The 15,555-nt window shown below is 43.9% G+C and overlaps 1 protein-coding gene and 1 non-coding gene across 4 annotated transcripts; one reads left to right on the top strand and one right to left on the bottom strand.

Annotated features, from left to right (window-relative positions):
• Positions 1-792: 792 nt before the first annotated feature.
• Positions 793-865, bottom strand: trnar-ccu (transfer RNA arginine (anticodon CCU)). The gene has a single exon. It is a non-coding gene; the product is annotated as a tRNA-Arg (tRNA).
• A 1,319-nt stretch (positions 866-2,184) lies between these two features.
• On the top strand, positions 2,185-10,313 carry LOC137589100 (histone-lysine N-methyltransferase SUV39H1-like). Of its 3 annotated transcripts, none has more exons than XM_068306579.1 (6): positions 2,185-2,220; positions 3,589-3,770; positions 4,038-4,697; positions 5,559-5,705; positions 5,994-6,123; positions 7,778-10,313. In XM_068306579.1, the coding sequence occupies exons 1-6, from the start codon at positions 2,202-2,204 to the stop codon at positions 7,909-7,911; spliced, it is 1,272 nt and encodes a 423-aa protein (XP_068162680.1). In that variant the 5' UTR covers positions 2,185-2,201; the 3' UTR covers positions 7,912-10,313. The 3 variants fall into 3 exon arrangements, with proteins under 3 accessions (XP_068162680.1, XP_068162687.1, XP_068162696.1); XM_068306586.1 differs by lacking the exon at positions 2,185-2,220 and adding an exon at positions 2,235-2,354; XM_068306595.1 differs by lacking the exon at positions 2,185-2,220 and adding an exon at positions 2,582-2,705.
• Positions 10,314-15,555: the final 5,242 nt, after the last annotated feature.

The following is a 15,555-nucleotide window of genomic DNA, read 5'->3' on the forward strand; positions in this document are numbered from 1 at the left end:
CATTGTTGAGCCTGTGACTGAATGTCTGACTGAAAACTGTCACAGCAAGAAAAAGTGTTATTAATTAGTTATCATTATTAATTATTTAGTGTCAAATGTGTATTGACTTGTGGACTAATTGCTTGGATTAAAGAGAAATAAGTTGATATGCAGTGGAAAACACAGATGAATTTGTCTTTTTCAAGTGTTCACAGTTAGAGACAAGTGATGTTGAATTATTTTCAGTTGAGGTCACAACGTGCTTGGAAAGGTGGACAGCAGAGGACAGGTTCGATCCATCCAGCCCTGGGTTATGGGCTAGTCAAGTACTTACATACTGCTTCAAAGCAGTGATGTATTGTGATTGTCAGTGTTCGTGCGTTCGTTCGTTCGTTCTTTCGTCCGTTCGTTTCTCCACCAAATATCTTCGCAAACGTTGCAGATGGAAAGGTGAAACAAAAAGCACATTAATCGGGCATGGACAATTAATTAACTTAATTAACTAGAGTGGACATAATTTCCCCTGTAAGGATCCCATGTAGGTGATCATTACAGATGATTTCTAAATCAGAGCCAGCGTTCTGGATGAAGTTGGTCTAGAACCACTGGATGGAATCAGACCTGCTTGATGATACGCAGCGGAAAAGAAGGATGATGTTTTTCAGGTCTTCACAGAAAAGAAAGTGTTGCTTAATTCATTTTCAAGTTGTGTTCACAACACCTCTAAAAGGTGGATAGCAGAGGATGGTTTCGATCCATCGACCTCTGGGTTATGGGCCCAGCACGCTTCCGCTGCGCCACTCTGCTGTCGGTCACCCCAGATGGGACTCGAACCCACAATCCCTGGCTTAGGAGGCCAGTGCCTTATCCATTAGGCCACTGGGACTTCTGAGTGGACACTACAGTCATCTGACTCTTGTCTCGATGTGGTTTGAGTTGCACCACAAAGCATTGTGTCACAATGAATGACATACCAATTGTCCCACATGTTATTGTGGCAGTGATTGAAAACGACCTGGAATCATAAGTGGTATCGTGTAATTTGGTTGTGGTTTCCCCACCTGTCAAATCACAACCAAGATTTACATTTATTGCATAGTATTGTAATTGTCAGTGCTTGTGTGTTTGTCTGTCCGTCCGTCCATCCGTCTGTTTGTATGTCCAACAAATATCTTCGCAACCATTGCAGATAGAAAGATGAAACAAAAAGCACATTACTCAGGGAGCAAAGGGGATGGAAATGAGATGATGACCTTGACCTTGAGAAAATTAGGTTAAGGTCAAATTTAAACTTTTGTACACTCATGAGATAGAAAGACGGGGTATAGGGCCAGTGTGAGTAAGAACATAGATTAAAGCTAGCGCTTTGATCAATGACAGTAGGTCAGAGCACTAGCTTTGATCTTTGACCTAGGCAAGTAGGTCAGGGTAAAATTTTGAATTCAAATTTGAACTTTTGTACACTCAGGAACCGGATAGGATAGAAAGACGAGGGAGGCCAGTGAGAGTAAAAACAAGAAAAGTACTGCTTTGATCTATGAAAGTAGCACTAGCTTCGATCTTTGACCTATGCAAGTAGGTCAGGGTAAAAATTTGAATTCAGGGGTGTCACGGGATGTTACAATCTGTGACTGGGTTGGTTCTAGTTTTAGTTTGCACAAAGATCATCATGTACTGGTTGATCAGTGTCTATTTTATGAATTACGTTTTTAAATTAGATGTTCACAGTGTTGCTGTTAACAAACCGCACAAAGTAAATCAGTGAGAGAAAATGACTAAATCACTGAAGTGATAAACATCTGTATTCATGAAGAGGGATCGAGTCCCGAATGTTGTTTCTGTCCCACTAGCGCCCTCTGGAGGGGACTGATCGAATCCCAGTAGGATGACAACAACACACTGATGTCCTGTCAGGACGGAGCTGACCATCGTTATCCGACCAACACGCGTGGTGTGTGAATAAGAACTCTTCTCTGGAACTAAACATAATTCTCGTTATGTAACTGTTCCGTTCCGAACCGAACTACAACGAAAACACACACACACAAAAAAAAAAACAAGTTCCGAAAGTGCGGCATTCACTCTTCCGGTCCGACAGGTTTTTCTGAGCCAATCAGAGAGCTGAAATACAATCCTCAACCAATCAGCAACCGAATGTCACTAGAGGGGCGGGAACTTCTGACCAGTAGAGTTCCGACTATTTTGGCGGCTGTGCGGAAGACATGGCGGAAAATTTGAAAGGTAAAATACGACAACTGCTTCTGACTTTCCGTGGAATGTCGCGTTGGTTTATTACCGGTTCTCCGTGGGTTCTGAGTGTGAATCTCGTGAACATTTGGACCGGTGACAACTTTTAGTGTCGCGGGGCTCCGACGGTGGGTGATGGTCGTTAAACGGGAGCCGCTGGTGTCGTTGAAACGGGACTAGTAGTGAATGTAGTGAACGTGTGTGTGTGTGTGTGTGTGTGTGTGTGTGTGTGTGTGTGTGTGTGTGTGTGTGTGTGTGTGTGTGTGTGTGTGTGTGTGTGTGTGTGTGTGTGTGTGTGGTGTGTTTTAGCGGGCTGCTTTAGTCCTCGATCGCCTCACGCTCGATCATCCGTCTTTCCGTGGGCTCCCTGGGGGGAGGGCCCCCCACGGAGGCCCCGGTTCCGTCAGACAGGAACCGACCTCAGATCATCCCGCGACCCACGCGTGTTCTGACGTTTCTGCTGCTGAATGAACTTACAGGTGGGCCTGAGCGTCACGCAGGTGACATGTCAGTGTCCAGGTCTCCACGGCAACCTGTAGATCACGCCTGGATCCACATCTGCTCTGTGTGTGTGTCGCTGTTTTGTCCTGTGGAATGTGTATGAGAGCAGATGATGCTGTCCTTCTGTCCGACTGTCTGTCCATCAGTCCCTCCATCCTCCCTCCATGAAGGATCTGGATTCTCCTCCGATGGAAACGTTTCTCTGTGAACTAGAGTTTTAAACACCTTGATTTATGCGTTTACGAAGTTGTCTTTTCCTTTTCGAGACCGGTTTAACACTACTTGTGAAGCATTGAATAGAACATTAATTAATTGCTATTTATATTCAATCAATGAAGTTTCACCCGACTCTTTACGAATGGAGGATTCCATTCTGTCGTTTATCCAGCTCTAATAAAGTCTGGCTTTGTCGAACTTGATTTTGATGTTTGTCATGATTAGTTGACTGGCCGGTTAAACATAGTTAAGTTCACAGGGTGCCACCACTGGTTGGTTGTGTTTGAAATGATCCCGTGAACGTAACCCAGGTCGTAACTGTCAGACACAAAACGTTCAGTGGTTTTGCGTTAGTCCATTTACATCACATTTAAATAGTTTACAATGAAATGTGAAATGTTTTCATACAAATAAGTAACTGGTGCTCATTTCAACGGATATCAACTTCAGACGTTGTCCAATCACAGTGCTTATACCCTTACAGATTTGTGCTCAATGATTTCTTACTCTCAGACTAGTCTACCACTTCCTGTTGAAGTTTGTGAGCGGATTAATCCTCAGGGACTCGTTTGGATCTTTGTTACTACGTGCTTTACGCGTCAGGTTCTTTGTGGTTGATACCAGCCATTTACGCCCTGTCTCCAGAACCCCTCGCTCCACCTTTGCAGAGAGACGTTTTAAATTGCAACGTACCCTGTAAGATGTCCTGGGATGAGATGGAAGTCCTGTGCCGCAGAGAGCGGCTCCGCTGTCGACAGCTGGGGGTGATCGGTGCCAACATCAACGACTACGAGGTGGAGTTCCTCTGCGACTACAAGAAGATCAGGGTGAGGTGTTCCTGTCAGAGGACACGTCTGCTTCTCTTTGTTTTAAAAGCCTTGTAAAGTAACATCGGACTTGATATAGTTAAAGAATTTATCCCTTCAGGTTATGAGTAGACTGATTATCTGGTTGAGTATCAACAACTTAAAAAACATTTCTGAAGCTTTGAACTCTTTACCATTGAAAGCATGTCGCCCGTGTCTCATCTCTCAGTGCTGACATACCCGAGAAAGAATCAAACATTTTGCTTTCAATTTGTTGTGTGTTTTGAGGAGGAAGAGTTTTATCTGGTGAAGTGGAAGGGATACCCAGAGGCTGATAACTCCTGGGAACCCAAGAGAAACCTGAAATGCTCGAAACTGATGAAACAGTTCCACCAGGATCTGGATCTGGAGCTCCGTCGCCACAAGAGACACACCACCCCTAAAAGACTGGACAAGGAAGTCTCCTCATTTCTGATGCAGAAAGCCAAAGTCCGTCAGAACCTGCTGCGCTGGGAGGTCCACCTGAACGAGACTCGGAACCACCCGGGTCATATTTTTGTTGTGAACGACGTGGACTTGGAGGGTCCTCCCAAAAACTTCACTTACATAAACAACTACAAAGTGGGGCAGGGCATCGTTTTAAATGTGATGGCTGTGGGATGTGAGTGTAAGGACTGTTTCCACGAACCGGTGAACGGCTGCTGTCCTGGGGCGTCGCTGCACCGCATGGCGTACAACGAGAAGGGACAGGTTCGGATCCGCCCAGGAAAGCCGATCTATGAGTGTAACTCCCAGTGCAGCTGCGACCCGGACTGCCCCAACAGAGTGGTGCAGAAAGGCATCCAGATCGACCTCTGCATCTTTAAGACGGAGAACGGTCGAGGGTGGGGGGTCCGCACTCTGCAGCACATCAAGAAGAACGTGTTCGTCATGGAATACGTAGGAGAGGTAAGACCCGCTCACGCCTCACACCTGGGGTCAGGCTCTGACCACACAGACGTCATCATAAATCACAACTGGTTCTAAAGTTGTGTGTCGATGGTTCAGAACCCATGTCCTTCAAAACACACGGTCGGCTCTCCATGTGTATCCAGATGTTTTTGGACGGATCTCTTTGCTCAGGTTATCGTCTGACTTCACTTCACAAAATCTGCTCGAACTATCAAGTGTTATAAAAATAGCTGACTCATTTTTTACAGTTGCAAAAACCTGGGAAACTATTACCTTAAGGTTGTAAGAACCAGGATTAGCATGAAGGCTAAACAAACCAGACATGCAGGATTATTAGCGACCTCTTTGAATATCAAACAAAACTTTATAAATCAGCCCCAGTCGACTCGTCAGCTCTACCTACATCAGGAGAACGTAGCTCAGGTTTCTAGCAGAGTTCAGCATCAGTGTTTGTTTCCCTGTGTGTTTAATATCTGTAGTAAAAGTTTATTATTTTTCTTCTCTCCAGACATGTTATTACAACAGATTTCACTTTCATCAGTGTTGGAACATCAGCAACAGGGTTGAAAAAAAAAAGGGTTGACGGGTAGAAGCCATTGGCTTGTAAGATTCCCGTCCCCTAAGTCAACAACATCTCTCTCGTTGCAGCATATTGTCACCAAAATTCATACATTGCATGTCACAATTCAGTATCAATTATTTTATTTTGGTGCATTTTTGGTTTAAATCGTCCATTCTGTCCAATAGGCGTGCATCTTTGCACACGTCTTTGTCAGTTTTTGCAAAGAGTCCAATTTTGTTAATGTTCTTTTTGTAGCAGTCATAACGTCTTCTGAGATGTTTGTTCTCCTCCTCCAGATCATCACAACAGATGAAGCAGAGAGACGGGGTCACATTTACGACCGCGAGGGCTCCACCTACCTGTTTGACTTGGACTATGTGGAGGACGTGTACACGGTGGACGCAGCTCACCACGGCAACATCTCCCACTTCGTGAACCACAGCGTAAGTGCCTTCAAAGATACCGCCTGGTTCAAAGCCTCTTCTCTGAGTCTGTCCAGACCTTAAGGAGCTCGTTGCTTCAGTGTGCCCGTAGTGACCATGTAATCATACGTCAGGTCACACTCAAGTAACACGGTGACTTCTGAACATAAAGAAGAACCAAAAGAATCAAAGACATTGCGGTTTGATAAGTCTTCTCTTTATGCAGCGGCCATATTTTCTGTGGTTGTTTATCTATGTATGCAGACTGACATGTGTTCAGCTCCTGACTGCTGTTGTGTTCTCCTGCAGTGTAACCCCAACCTGCAGGTATTTAATGTCTTCGTCGACAACATCGACGAGAGGCTGCCCAGGATCGCCCTGTTTTCAACGCGGCCGATTCGGGCAGGAGAGGAGCTCACCTTCGACTACAAGATGCACAGTAGGTGTCAGTCCAGCAGGTTGGAACGGCCTTATCAGACGAGATCGACACAGACTAGCGTCTAACCTTCGGGGGCCCGTGGTGTATGGGACTACGCTGGCGCTCTGGTTGGGGGGAGGGTGGGCGTTAACAGGGCGTCTGTTAGTTGACACCCTGTTAACTGTCAGACAGCTTTCACGCCCGTAACTGTCGCTGGCCTGAGCTTCTTGTTTTTTTTAAATTCACTGTTATGAACCATGTGTGCTAAGGACTGGTGTAATGACATGTGCTGTTACAGGTGTAATAGAGGACGACATGCAGGCAGAAGGAAACTACATTAGAAGATTCTACAAGTCTGGGTTGGCAGAAGTATCAGTTTGTGCTGTAGAACCTCTGGAGTATCTAGACCAGTGGTTCTTAACCTGGGTTCGATCGAACCCAAGGGGTTCGGTGAGTCGGTCTCAGGGGTTCGGCGGAGACGGGGGTCAAGAAAAAACACCCGAGTTTTTGCCGAACATACACGAATCACTGTACGTTTGACACATCGTGTCAATTCGTGATGACACACCCCCCTTAGCCATCACTGGCTGCAGGTGATCACGCTACATCGATTAGCCTACCTGTGCTACAGGGGATTTTGCGCACTCAGTAGTCGATTTATGCCTGTCATGATGATACGTCATCTGATTGCTTTCTTAATATTTTAATTCATAGTAACTACGTTGAGCAAAAAAAGAAAGTGGTCGGACGAATATGTGCAACGTGAATTTACATGTATGTACTGTATAACTGAACGTGATGTGAGTCAGCGTTCTGCAGGATTTGTAATGTCAAGTTGAGCAACTCTAGTCTGGCACTGGCAAAAATAAAGGAACACTTCATTAAGCTGCGTGGAAAACAACAGAAACAGACTTTGCGGTGAAAATGACATCAGAGTGACACTTGTCAAGGTGAAGCCACTCATATCTGAAATGGTCTCTCTATAACAACAGCAGAAGTCACACTGGTTTGCAGGTAGGTCATTTCATGTAAGTTCATGCACTGTCTTGGTTTTGTTCTTTGAAAAAGGTGACATTAATGCACAATTTATTATATACACCGGTAAAACATATACTTATGCCTTAAATTTGAAAAAAAAAAATTTGCTAAAGAAGGGTTCGGTGAGTGAGCATATGAAACCGGCAGGGTTCGGTACCTCCGACAAGGTTAAGAACCACTGCTCTAGAGTTTGTTCTATAGATCACTTGTTGGTTCTCTCTCTGGTTCTGGTGCCAGTTTGTGTTTCTGATCAAGAGAAGCAGCGTTTCGCCGTGTTGACCTGTGTTTCGTCTCTGATGGGATGTTGGTTTCTAAACGCTGTGGGCACAGAGTAAGCGGTCCGATCTAAACGGCATCATTACGATTGGTTCTAGAGGTGATCAGAGTCGAGATTCTCAAACTCCTGTCGCTTTGACTCGGAGCATTCGGCCTGCAGCTGTCTGAACCCGTTCGACAAGCACAGCTAGCTGCAGTTGTTTCAGACGGATTGAATCAAAGAGTGGTTTCCAGAAGTTTAAAGACTTTTATTCCATTTTGCAAAATTCAAAATTAGTTTTGTATTTCTGTGCTGGGTTCAGATGCAGTGGGAAAAAATGCAAAGTCAGTGCCTTTCCAATCCTGCTGTCCTGTTTTCCAGTCGATCCAGTCGACACAGAAAGCACCAAAATGGACTCCAGCTTCAGCCTTGCCGGTCTCAACAGTTCCCCGAAGAAGAGGATTCGAGTGGAGTGTCGGTGTGGGTCGGACTCGTGTCGAAAGTATCTGTTCTGACCCAGGACCACTGCCAACACCAGACCTGTACAGAACTGCTTCACACTGACACCCGAGCAGAACACACCGTGGAAACGTAGTGGCCACCAAGCACTCCTCTGAGCCCCGTGTGTTTTTCCTGGCGTGGACAGGAGCCGCGAGCCACCATCCGCCCTGAGAACCAGGGGCTGAGGGTCCAGACTCAGGCTTTGAGCATCAATCACTAGTTCAGACGTCCACTCAGAGCGGAGACGTGGATCGGCTGCTGCGTCCACAGGGAGGAGGAGGCGGTTATCCACGTCCACTCGGTGACATCGGGTGTCATGTCCCACAAAGCCAGAAGCTCCTCATGAGGGAAGACATGTTTGTTTCATGACAGCATCATAGCTGTCTGAGTCGAAATGAAGTGGTGAAGATCGATTCCCACCCCCATTCTGAAATCAAAGCTTTTAACATCTGCTGAACCCCGGACCTCAATAGTGGGTAGTTTCATTGTTTTATGCCAGTTATTTTAAGTGTTTGTCCGTCCCTTCAGACTGCAGGATCGATAACGTCCCATCCAAACCAGAGACCCGATGGAAAGCCTTCGTCATGTCGTCCTCTGGTACCAGACTGCAGGATCTGGTTCTTTAAAGCAGGTGTTATTGAAGTCTCCTGCTCAGACGATGACTATCAGCTCGCAGCCCGTCTTCCTCACACCTCAGTTGAACACGCAGTGAACTAGACCTGCAGTCAGGACTAACCCTCGGCGCCGTCGAACCAGGAGTACATGAAGGTCCAGGAGAACCGCAGCGCACCACCTGGGAACGTTCATCTATTTACGATGACGTGACTCCTGAGGTTCCTGTTAGCAGTAGTTTGTGGTCACGTAGTCGATTTTAGGTGAATATTAAAACTTTTTAGTTCTTAGTACTTCAAGGTTTCATTGGTGAACATTAAAACTTGTAAATAAATTGTCATAAAATAAACTCATGTTTTCATGCTTTACTAGCCTGAGGAAAGTTTGTCAAAGAAAGACTTCATGGAACCCAGGCTTCATTTAGCTCCATAAAACCAGCTCCTCACAGTGTAACACAGTTGCTATGGCAACCTGTTTGTGAGCCAAGTGTTTCGTGTTTTTCTCTGCTGCACTTAGACCCAACAGAAGAATCGGTCACTGGTTATCAAACCGCTTCATCTTCGATTGATTTCTTACCTTTTGGACTCCAGTCCACCGTTTTCTGGGAGCAGACTCATGACCAAGACTCAGGCGTTATTTTATGGTGTGTTACACTTTTTTACCACTAGATAGCGTTTTGGGTCAGCTTCAGCTGTGAAGCCAGCTGCACCTGACGTTGCGTTCATCTGGTCTCTGGTTAAACAATAATTTACCCCCATAGGAGAAAAGAGAACCTTACAGATGTCCTTCAACACAAACATGATTTTCTAGGTGGTTTCAGCGTTAGAACAGATATTAACCAGACAAATTATTAAAATATGTGAGACTGAGTCACAGTTCAGCCAACGACGATAAGTTTCATCACCCCCAGCAAGATCTGCTTCGAGAGATAACTACTATATCTCATTTAGAGGTTCTTTGAGGGTCTTGGTCTTCACTGGAGGACTGCCTCCTCACAGGAAGCCACGGCAACAGACAATGGATTACTTCCTGTCTGATCACTACTTGACTCACTGTGATATAACTAATCTAGGCGCCCTTACCTGGTGGAGGTTAAGTGTTCTAACTCCTGGTGTTGGTGTAGTCTAGATGTCACTGCTGATTGGACCAAAGGACTGGTTCTATCCTGCTGGGAGACTCATCCTATCACTGCTGCTTAGGTGGAAATGTAGGCCAGAAAGGTGTTGAATGTGTTCTTAGCTAGAGCCAATCATCTGCCTCGCCTCTTGTGGCAGGGATTGATCTGGATTTGTGGAGGATCAAGATTTCCCCAGTTCCAAAGAACAGAAACAGGTGGTTGAGGTCATGAGTGCCACATAAAGTTTGTCTGGGTCAGACGAGGCCATCAGGTTGGCCAGGATCTCTGCAAGGAAGGCCTTCATTTCCTCACATTTTATAAATGGCAGCATATTATCAATGCAGCATGTCACAAATGAACATTTGTTACTAGAAGAGGGGGAGAATGAAGGGACTGGACTTGCTATACGGTACAGATGGTACAGCCCTGACACCAATCAATTCAATTCAGGCGTGTTCTTGTCGGATGGAGCAGCTGTTTGGACGTGTGATCAGCATCTTGACTCTGCAGGAGACAACTCTGACCCAACATTTGGACTCCAAAATATGAATGTCAAGATGTCTTTGTTTTTTCATGGAGTAGATTAAAGTTTAGCGTAAATCCAGTAAGTCACTGGGTTGTGATCAGAAAAGCTGCACCAGTGCCTGGGTCCTGCCCAGAGTTCCTTCCTCAATGAGAGAGTTTTTCCCAGCCACTGTCACTTATGCTTGCTCTGGAGGGCATTGTTGGCTTTCTATCTGTAAAGCGCTTTGAAATGTCTTCAGATGTGATTAAGCGCTATATAAATAAAAGTTGCTTTATTGATATTCGGCTTTATTTGTCAATGGTTAAATCTCACAAACACAAGCAAACCTCCACCAGGAGCCAGCTTTGGGTTATCAGAATAATGTGATTATTTTAAACAAAACTGATTTTTATTACAAAACGGACAACAAAAGCCATAAATCCAGAGACATGCTGAACAGCTGAACTGCTGTTTGAATCAGTAACACAGAGCAAACCACCATGTGGTTTGAGGGACGCTGGTTCACACAGCATCATTCTGATTTCAAGTTCTTTTGTTTTATCAACAGTGGGATTCATTTTTAGGTATAGCTCCAAGCCAGCTTGTTCAGTTGGAGCAGAATCAGACCCGTAATGAAAGAAATGTGTTGAAGCTCTCTTCATTTTGGGTGTATTTACTTTACTTAAGGAACATGGTATATCAAACCTATAGTCGATTCCCTAAATCATTCTATTTGCATGTCAAACACTAGCATAATGAAAAGAGAATGAACTCCAAAAGTTTAAGTGCATTTATGTGTGTTGGAACAATCAGAAAAAAACTTTGTGGGAAAATTGAGCTAAACTCAACCTCTGATTCTAAAAGGAATAAAAAAGAGCTCATCTAATGGTGAACACTTTGAAATCACAGCTGAAAAAAGTAGATGTTTGATTGACAATTAGAGACTTTTTATTCACATATTTATTATGGATTCTTGTATCCTATTAAGTGATCCTGTCCTCACAGAGTGACCTTGATAGGTTGGAGTTTATTAACTACCTTGGTAACAAGTCAGGTGGTCTTAGAGAATCTACCGATGCTCGTTTCTCTGGGACGAACCTGTATTATACATGTTGGTCATGAACCCAACAGAAAGCGGACAACGGTGTTGTCGGGGTGTCGGCTGATGGGCCTGTGGATCCACCAAACAGATCGTTCAAAGCTGAGGCACGCCTGGATGTTAAGGTTCAAAGTTACTATTTGTTTCCAAGTGCTCTGATTGTCTGACTGCTCATGGTTCTATGTCCAGTGTCTTTTTTACTAGTGAATGAGGAGAAATGGGGGCCCAAGCTGATTATTTTGGCGCTATGCTCTAAAGGGAATGAATATGAGTCCTGCTTTTGGAAGCAGGATGAAGGCTTCAGTATAATTCATTATTTATCATTAAAATGACAACATTACATTGTTTTTTTAATGCATGGATTCTTCAATGAAACATTCATATGATGCAGTCACTTTTAGCCAGATGCTTTATCTCACCTTTCTAATCCTTTTGTGTGTAAAAAAAAAAAAAAAAAAAAATCATCTATTGTTTTACAAAAGGGAGTAGGAGTAAACTTCATTGATTGGAAAATACATTCAGATCTTTGTGTCATAGAGGAAAGATGTACAACATATATTCAGTAATGAACCTTTTCACACCTGGTATGACCATCCATCCTGAGCGTCATCACAAGTGAACAGCAGAGTCAGTTAGATCATCTTCAGGTTACCAGGGTAACAGGTGTAAAGCAGGTGCAAACTGGATGTAGACCAGGTGTAAAGCAAGTGTAGACCAGTTGTAAACCGGGTGTAAACCAGATGGAAACCATGGTAAACCAGGTGTAGACTTGTCAAACTAGGTGTATACCAGGTGTTTAAATTTGTTGTAAACCAAGGTAAACCAGGTGCAGACCAGATGCAAACCAAGTGTTAACCAGGTGCCCATTAGGTCTTTACGAGGTGTAAACCAGGCGCGAATCAGGTGTTAATCAGGTGTAAACTAAATGCAAACCAGGTGTAAACCGGGTATTAATCAGGTGTAATCTGGGTGTAAACTAGGTGTTTACCAGATGTAAACCAGGTGTTAACAAGGTGCTAATCAGATGTAAACCAGGTGTAAACAGCTGGACTTGTGTCACATGGCCCAGGACAGGTTGTAATACCAGGTCTGTTTTAACTCTGTGTCATCCATGTGACCGTCATCTTACACATTAACACATTCATACCTGCCGATAGAAACACACACATACAGTAAACAGAATGATCGAGAAATGTTTTGTTGCATTTCAAAGTTGGTTTGCTGCCAATATGATACACACTTAGTAGTACAGAGGTCACAGTAAATTTACAAAAGATAATCTGCCGAGGCAACCAAAAAAGTCAGGCCTCTTCACGTTTCTCTGGCTCTGTCTCACAAATAAGAAAAGAACAGCCACGTTTGTTTCCTTCATTCATTAATATCTGAGAGGAAAATACCAGAAAAAAAAAATCCAAAGCAGGGTTCAGTCGGATAATTTCTTATCATCCGTCCATGACCACAGCCCTCCGGTCCACCGGGTTTGGATGGGAAGAGCAACAAGTCGTCCAGTTGTCACTTGTGTCCACAGTGTTCCATGTTCTCCTCTTTAGTGCACACATACAGACATATTTGTCTATTTTATGCTGCATTGTTTGGATGCTTTAATGGAGTAAGGCCATATTTCTGCAGATAACACGATTGACGGTAAAGTGTGGCATGCTGTTGTTGGCTGTTTGGGATACACCACAGCAGAGACAAGGGGCCACCTCAAAACCCCAGACACACCGATGGCCCTCAGCCCCAAGGACTGTGTTGTGTTTAAGACATTCACTGACAAATTACAATCTGTGTGCGCTGTCCTTTGCTGCCAGCTAAACGCCACTTCAAGTATGTGTTCAAGGAGAAACGAGGAAGAAGCACAGTTAATCAATTTAACAGTAATTGTGCAAAAGTAAACCAGTAGATGTGCCTTCTACTGCGTGTTCATTTCTTCGCGACTCTATGTGAACGAATGGTGGTGATTTATCCTCTGCTCTACGGTAGAACAACAGAAAGTCAAGTTGGTGCTGACACCAGATTTATTTAGTAATCAGCTGCTTTATATTCATCCATCTCATCATCATCATCACCATCACAATTAAGGAGGGTTGGGTGCCGTTCACCCCTGAACCGATACCAATACTTAAGTAAAATCCAGCACCTAATCCTAATTCTCCTTGTACTTTACTCTCCTGTAGTTTCTTTACTCTCCTTACTTTCTTCCAGAAGAGGCAGGAACATAGGGTGACCTATAAGAGTGGAGGTAGGAGCACACAGGTAGACTACATCTTGTGTAGACAGTGTAATCTGAAGGAGATCAGCGAATGTAAAGTAGTGGTAGGTGAGAGTGTAGCCAAACAGCATAGGATGGTGGTGTGTAGGATAACTCTGGTGGTGAGGAAGATGAAGAGGACAAAGACAGAGCAGAGGACAAAATGGTGAAAGCTAAAAAAGAAAGAGTGTTGCATGACTTATAGGAAGGCATTAAGACAGGCTCTGGGTGGCCAAGAGGTGCTTCCAGATGACTGGACAACTACAGCTAATGTGATCAGGGAGACAGGTAGGAGAATATTTGGTGTGTCATCTGGAAGGAAAGTAGATAAGGAAACTTGGTGGTGGAATGAGGAAATACAGGAGTGTATACAGAGAAAGAGGATAGCTAAGAGGAAGTGGGACACTGAGAGGACTGAGGAGAGTAGACAGGAGTACAGGGAGATGCAGCGTAAGGTGAAGGTAGAGGTAGCAAAGACCAAACAAGGGGTTTATGATGACTTGTATGCTAGGTTGGACAGTAAGGAGGGAGAGACTGATACTTTTATTCCACATTCATCTGATGAGTGTTCTAGGTTTAAATAAATTTGACATTAGCAGTAAAATGTTTGACGTCATAATTCTAGATGTTTTAAAAGTCCAATTCCATCATAAACCAAATTAAATAAGTGAATTTAATGGGTGTCTTGTCCTGTGTGTGCTTTTTTTATTAAGCATTTTCTAAGTTTGGTTCCTGGGGGCCTTTTGTGTTTTCAAACCCTACAGGTAGTTGTTACTATAAATAACAACACCAAGAACATGATGTGGATAGAGTGCTCACAATGTTGTTGACCCCAGAACTCCAGAGGGCTTCAGTCTGAGGCAAGGTGGTGATCGTATTCAGAAGTGACTTCATGATCAGGTGTAATTCTCAGATTACCTACACAATGAGTTCTGACATCACAGTAATTTAATCTCTGCTCCAACTAGTTTACGACAAACTCTGTGTTACCTTTTCAAAGCCAACTTCACCACAGGCAGCCTACCTGCTTTAGGGAGCTGTTTATTAGCGGGTGGATTGGTCAGAGAAAGCACTGAACAGACATACCTTACTTAAATTGTATCCACCTTTGGTAATATAGGGTAATTTTCAAGTTACACCTAAATGAATAAGATTTACTCAGGTACCTAATACAGAGCTCTGTACAGCTAACTGTGAACTGTGAACAGTGCACTGATAATGCACTGGGAAACTCACTTGTGCCTTGTTGCTGTCATGGCAGCAGGAACCAATCGTACCAATGACCAGTGCAACATTTCACCGTCCAGCCAATGGAGACATTATTCAGGCAATAAGAAATGTCTACAAATGACAATGTACAGCACCAGCTCTGGATCAGATCTGACATAATTTTTCTTTTTTCATCATCATCATCATCATCATCATCATCACCGTCACCTATCTGAACAAAGTATTTTTCAGGATTCAGACTGCAGACATGTCTTTGTGCCACTATGTTCCTCAGGTATGATCAGGGGGATGAGTGCTTTACTCTGGACTCTGTCCATTATGAACCTAGACTGTGTGGGATGCTTGGGTATGTAGAAAGACACAAAATATTAGAGTCCAGATACTGATCCTCCAGTTGGCGGTTCTGACTGGTGGACTCCAGATCGTGATCCTCCTGTTGGAACTGTTAACAGGACTATCAGTATCTGGACTCTCTACCGGTCAGTCAGAACCAAAGAAGGCTCTTGGTTGGAAAAAGATGACACACCTGTCCCTCAAAGAGATGAGTGTTGTCCATTGTCTTCTGTGTTTCAGTGGGAGGGGGATATGACACTGTTTTTAAAACAACTAATGACATTTTCTGCCCTTCCTTGAGCTACACCACCTGCACATGTAGATTTTGAATAACAATATCAAGAAACTAAATAGGTATACTATGAAAGTAACAGTTCTGTTTGGGTTTTACTCTGTCCCGACCATGAGCAGCAATGTCCCCAGTTCAATTCATGAATCTTTGTATTTCCAGCATTTCCTCGTTTCTCCACTGTCTCATAAAATGGTTGTCATGTTTTTGTTTTAAAAGAAC

Source organism: Antennarius striatus, chromosome 2, assembly GCF_040054535.1.
Source record: "Antennarius striatus isolate MH-2024 chromosome 2, ASM4005453v1, whole genome shotgun sequence".
Classification (NCBI taxonomy): Eukaryota; Metazoa; Chordata; class Actinopteri; order Lophiiformes; family Antennariidae; genus Antennarius; species Antennarius striatus.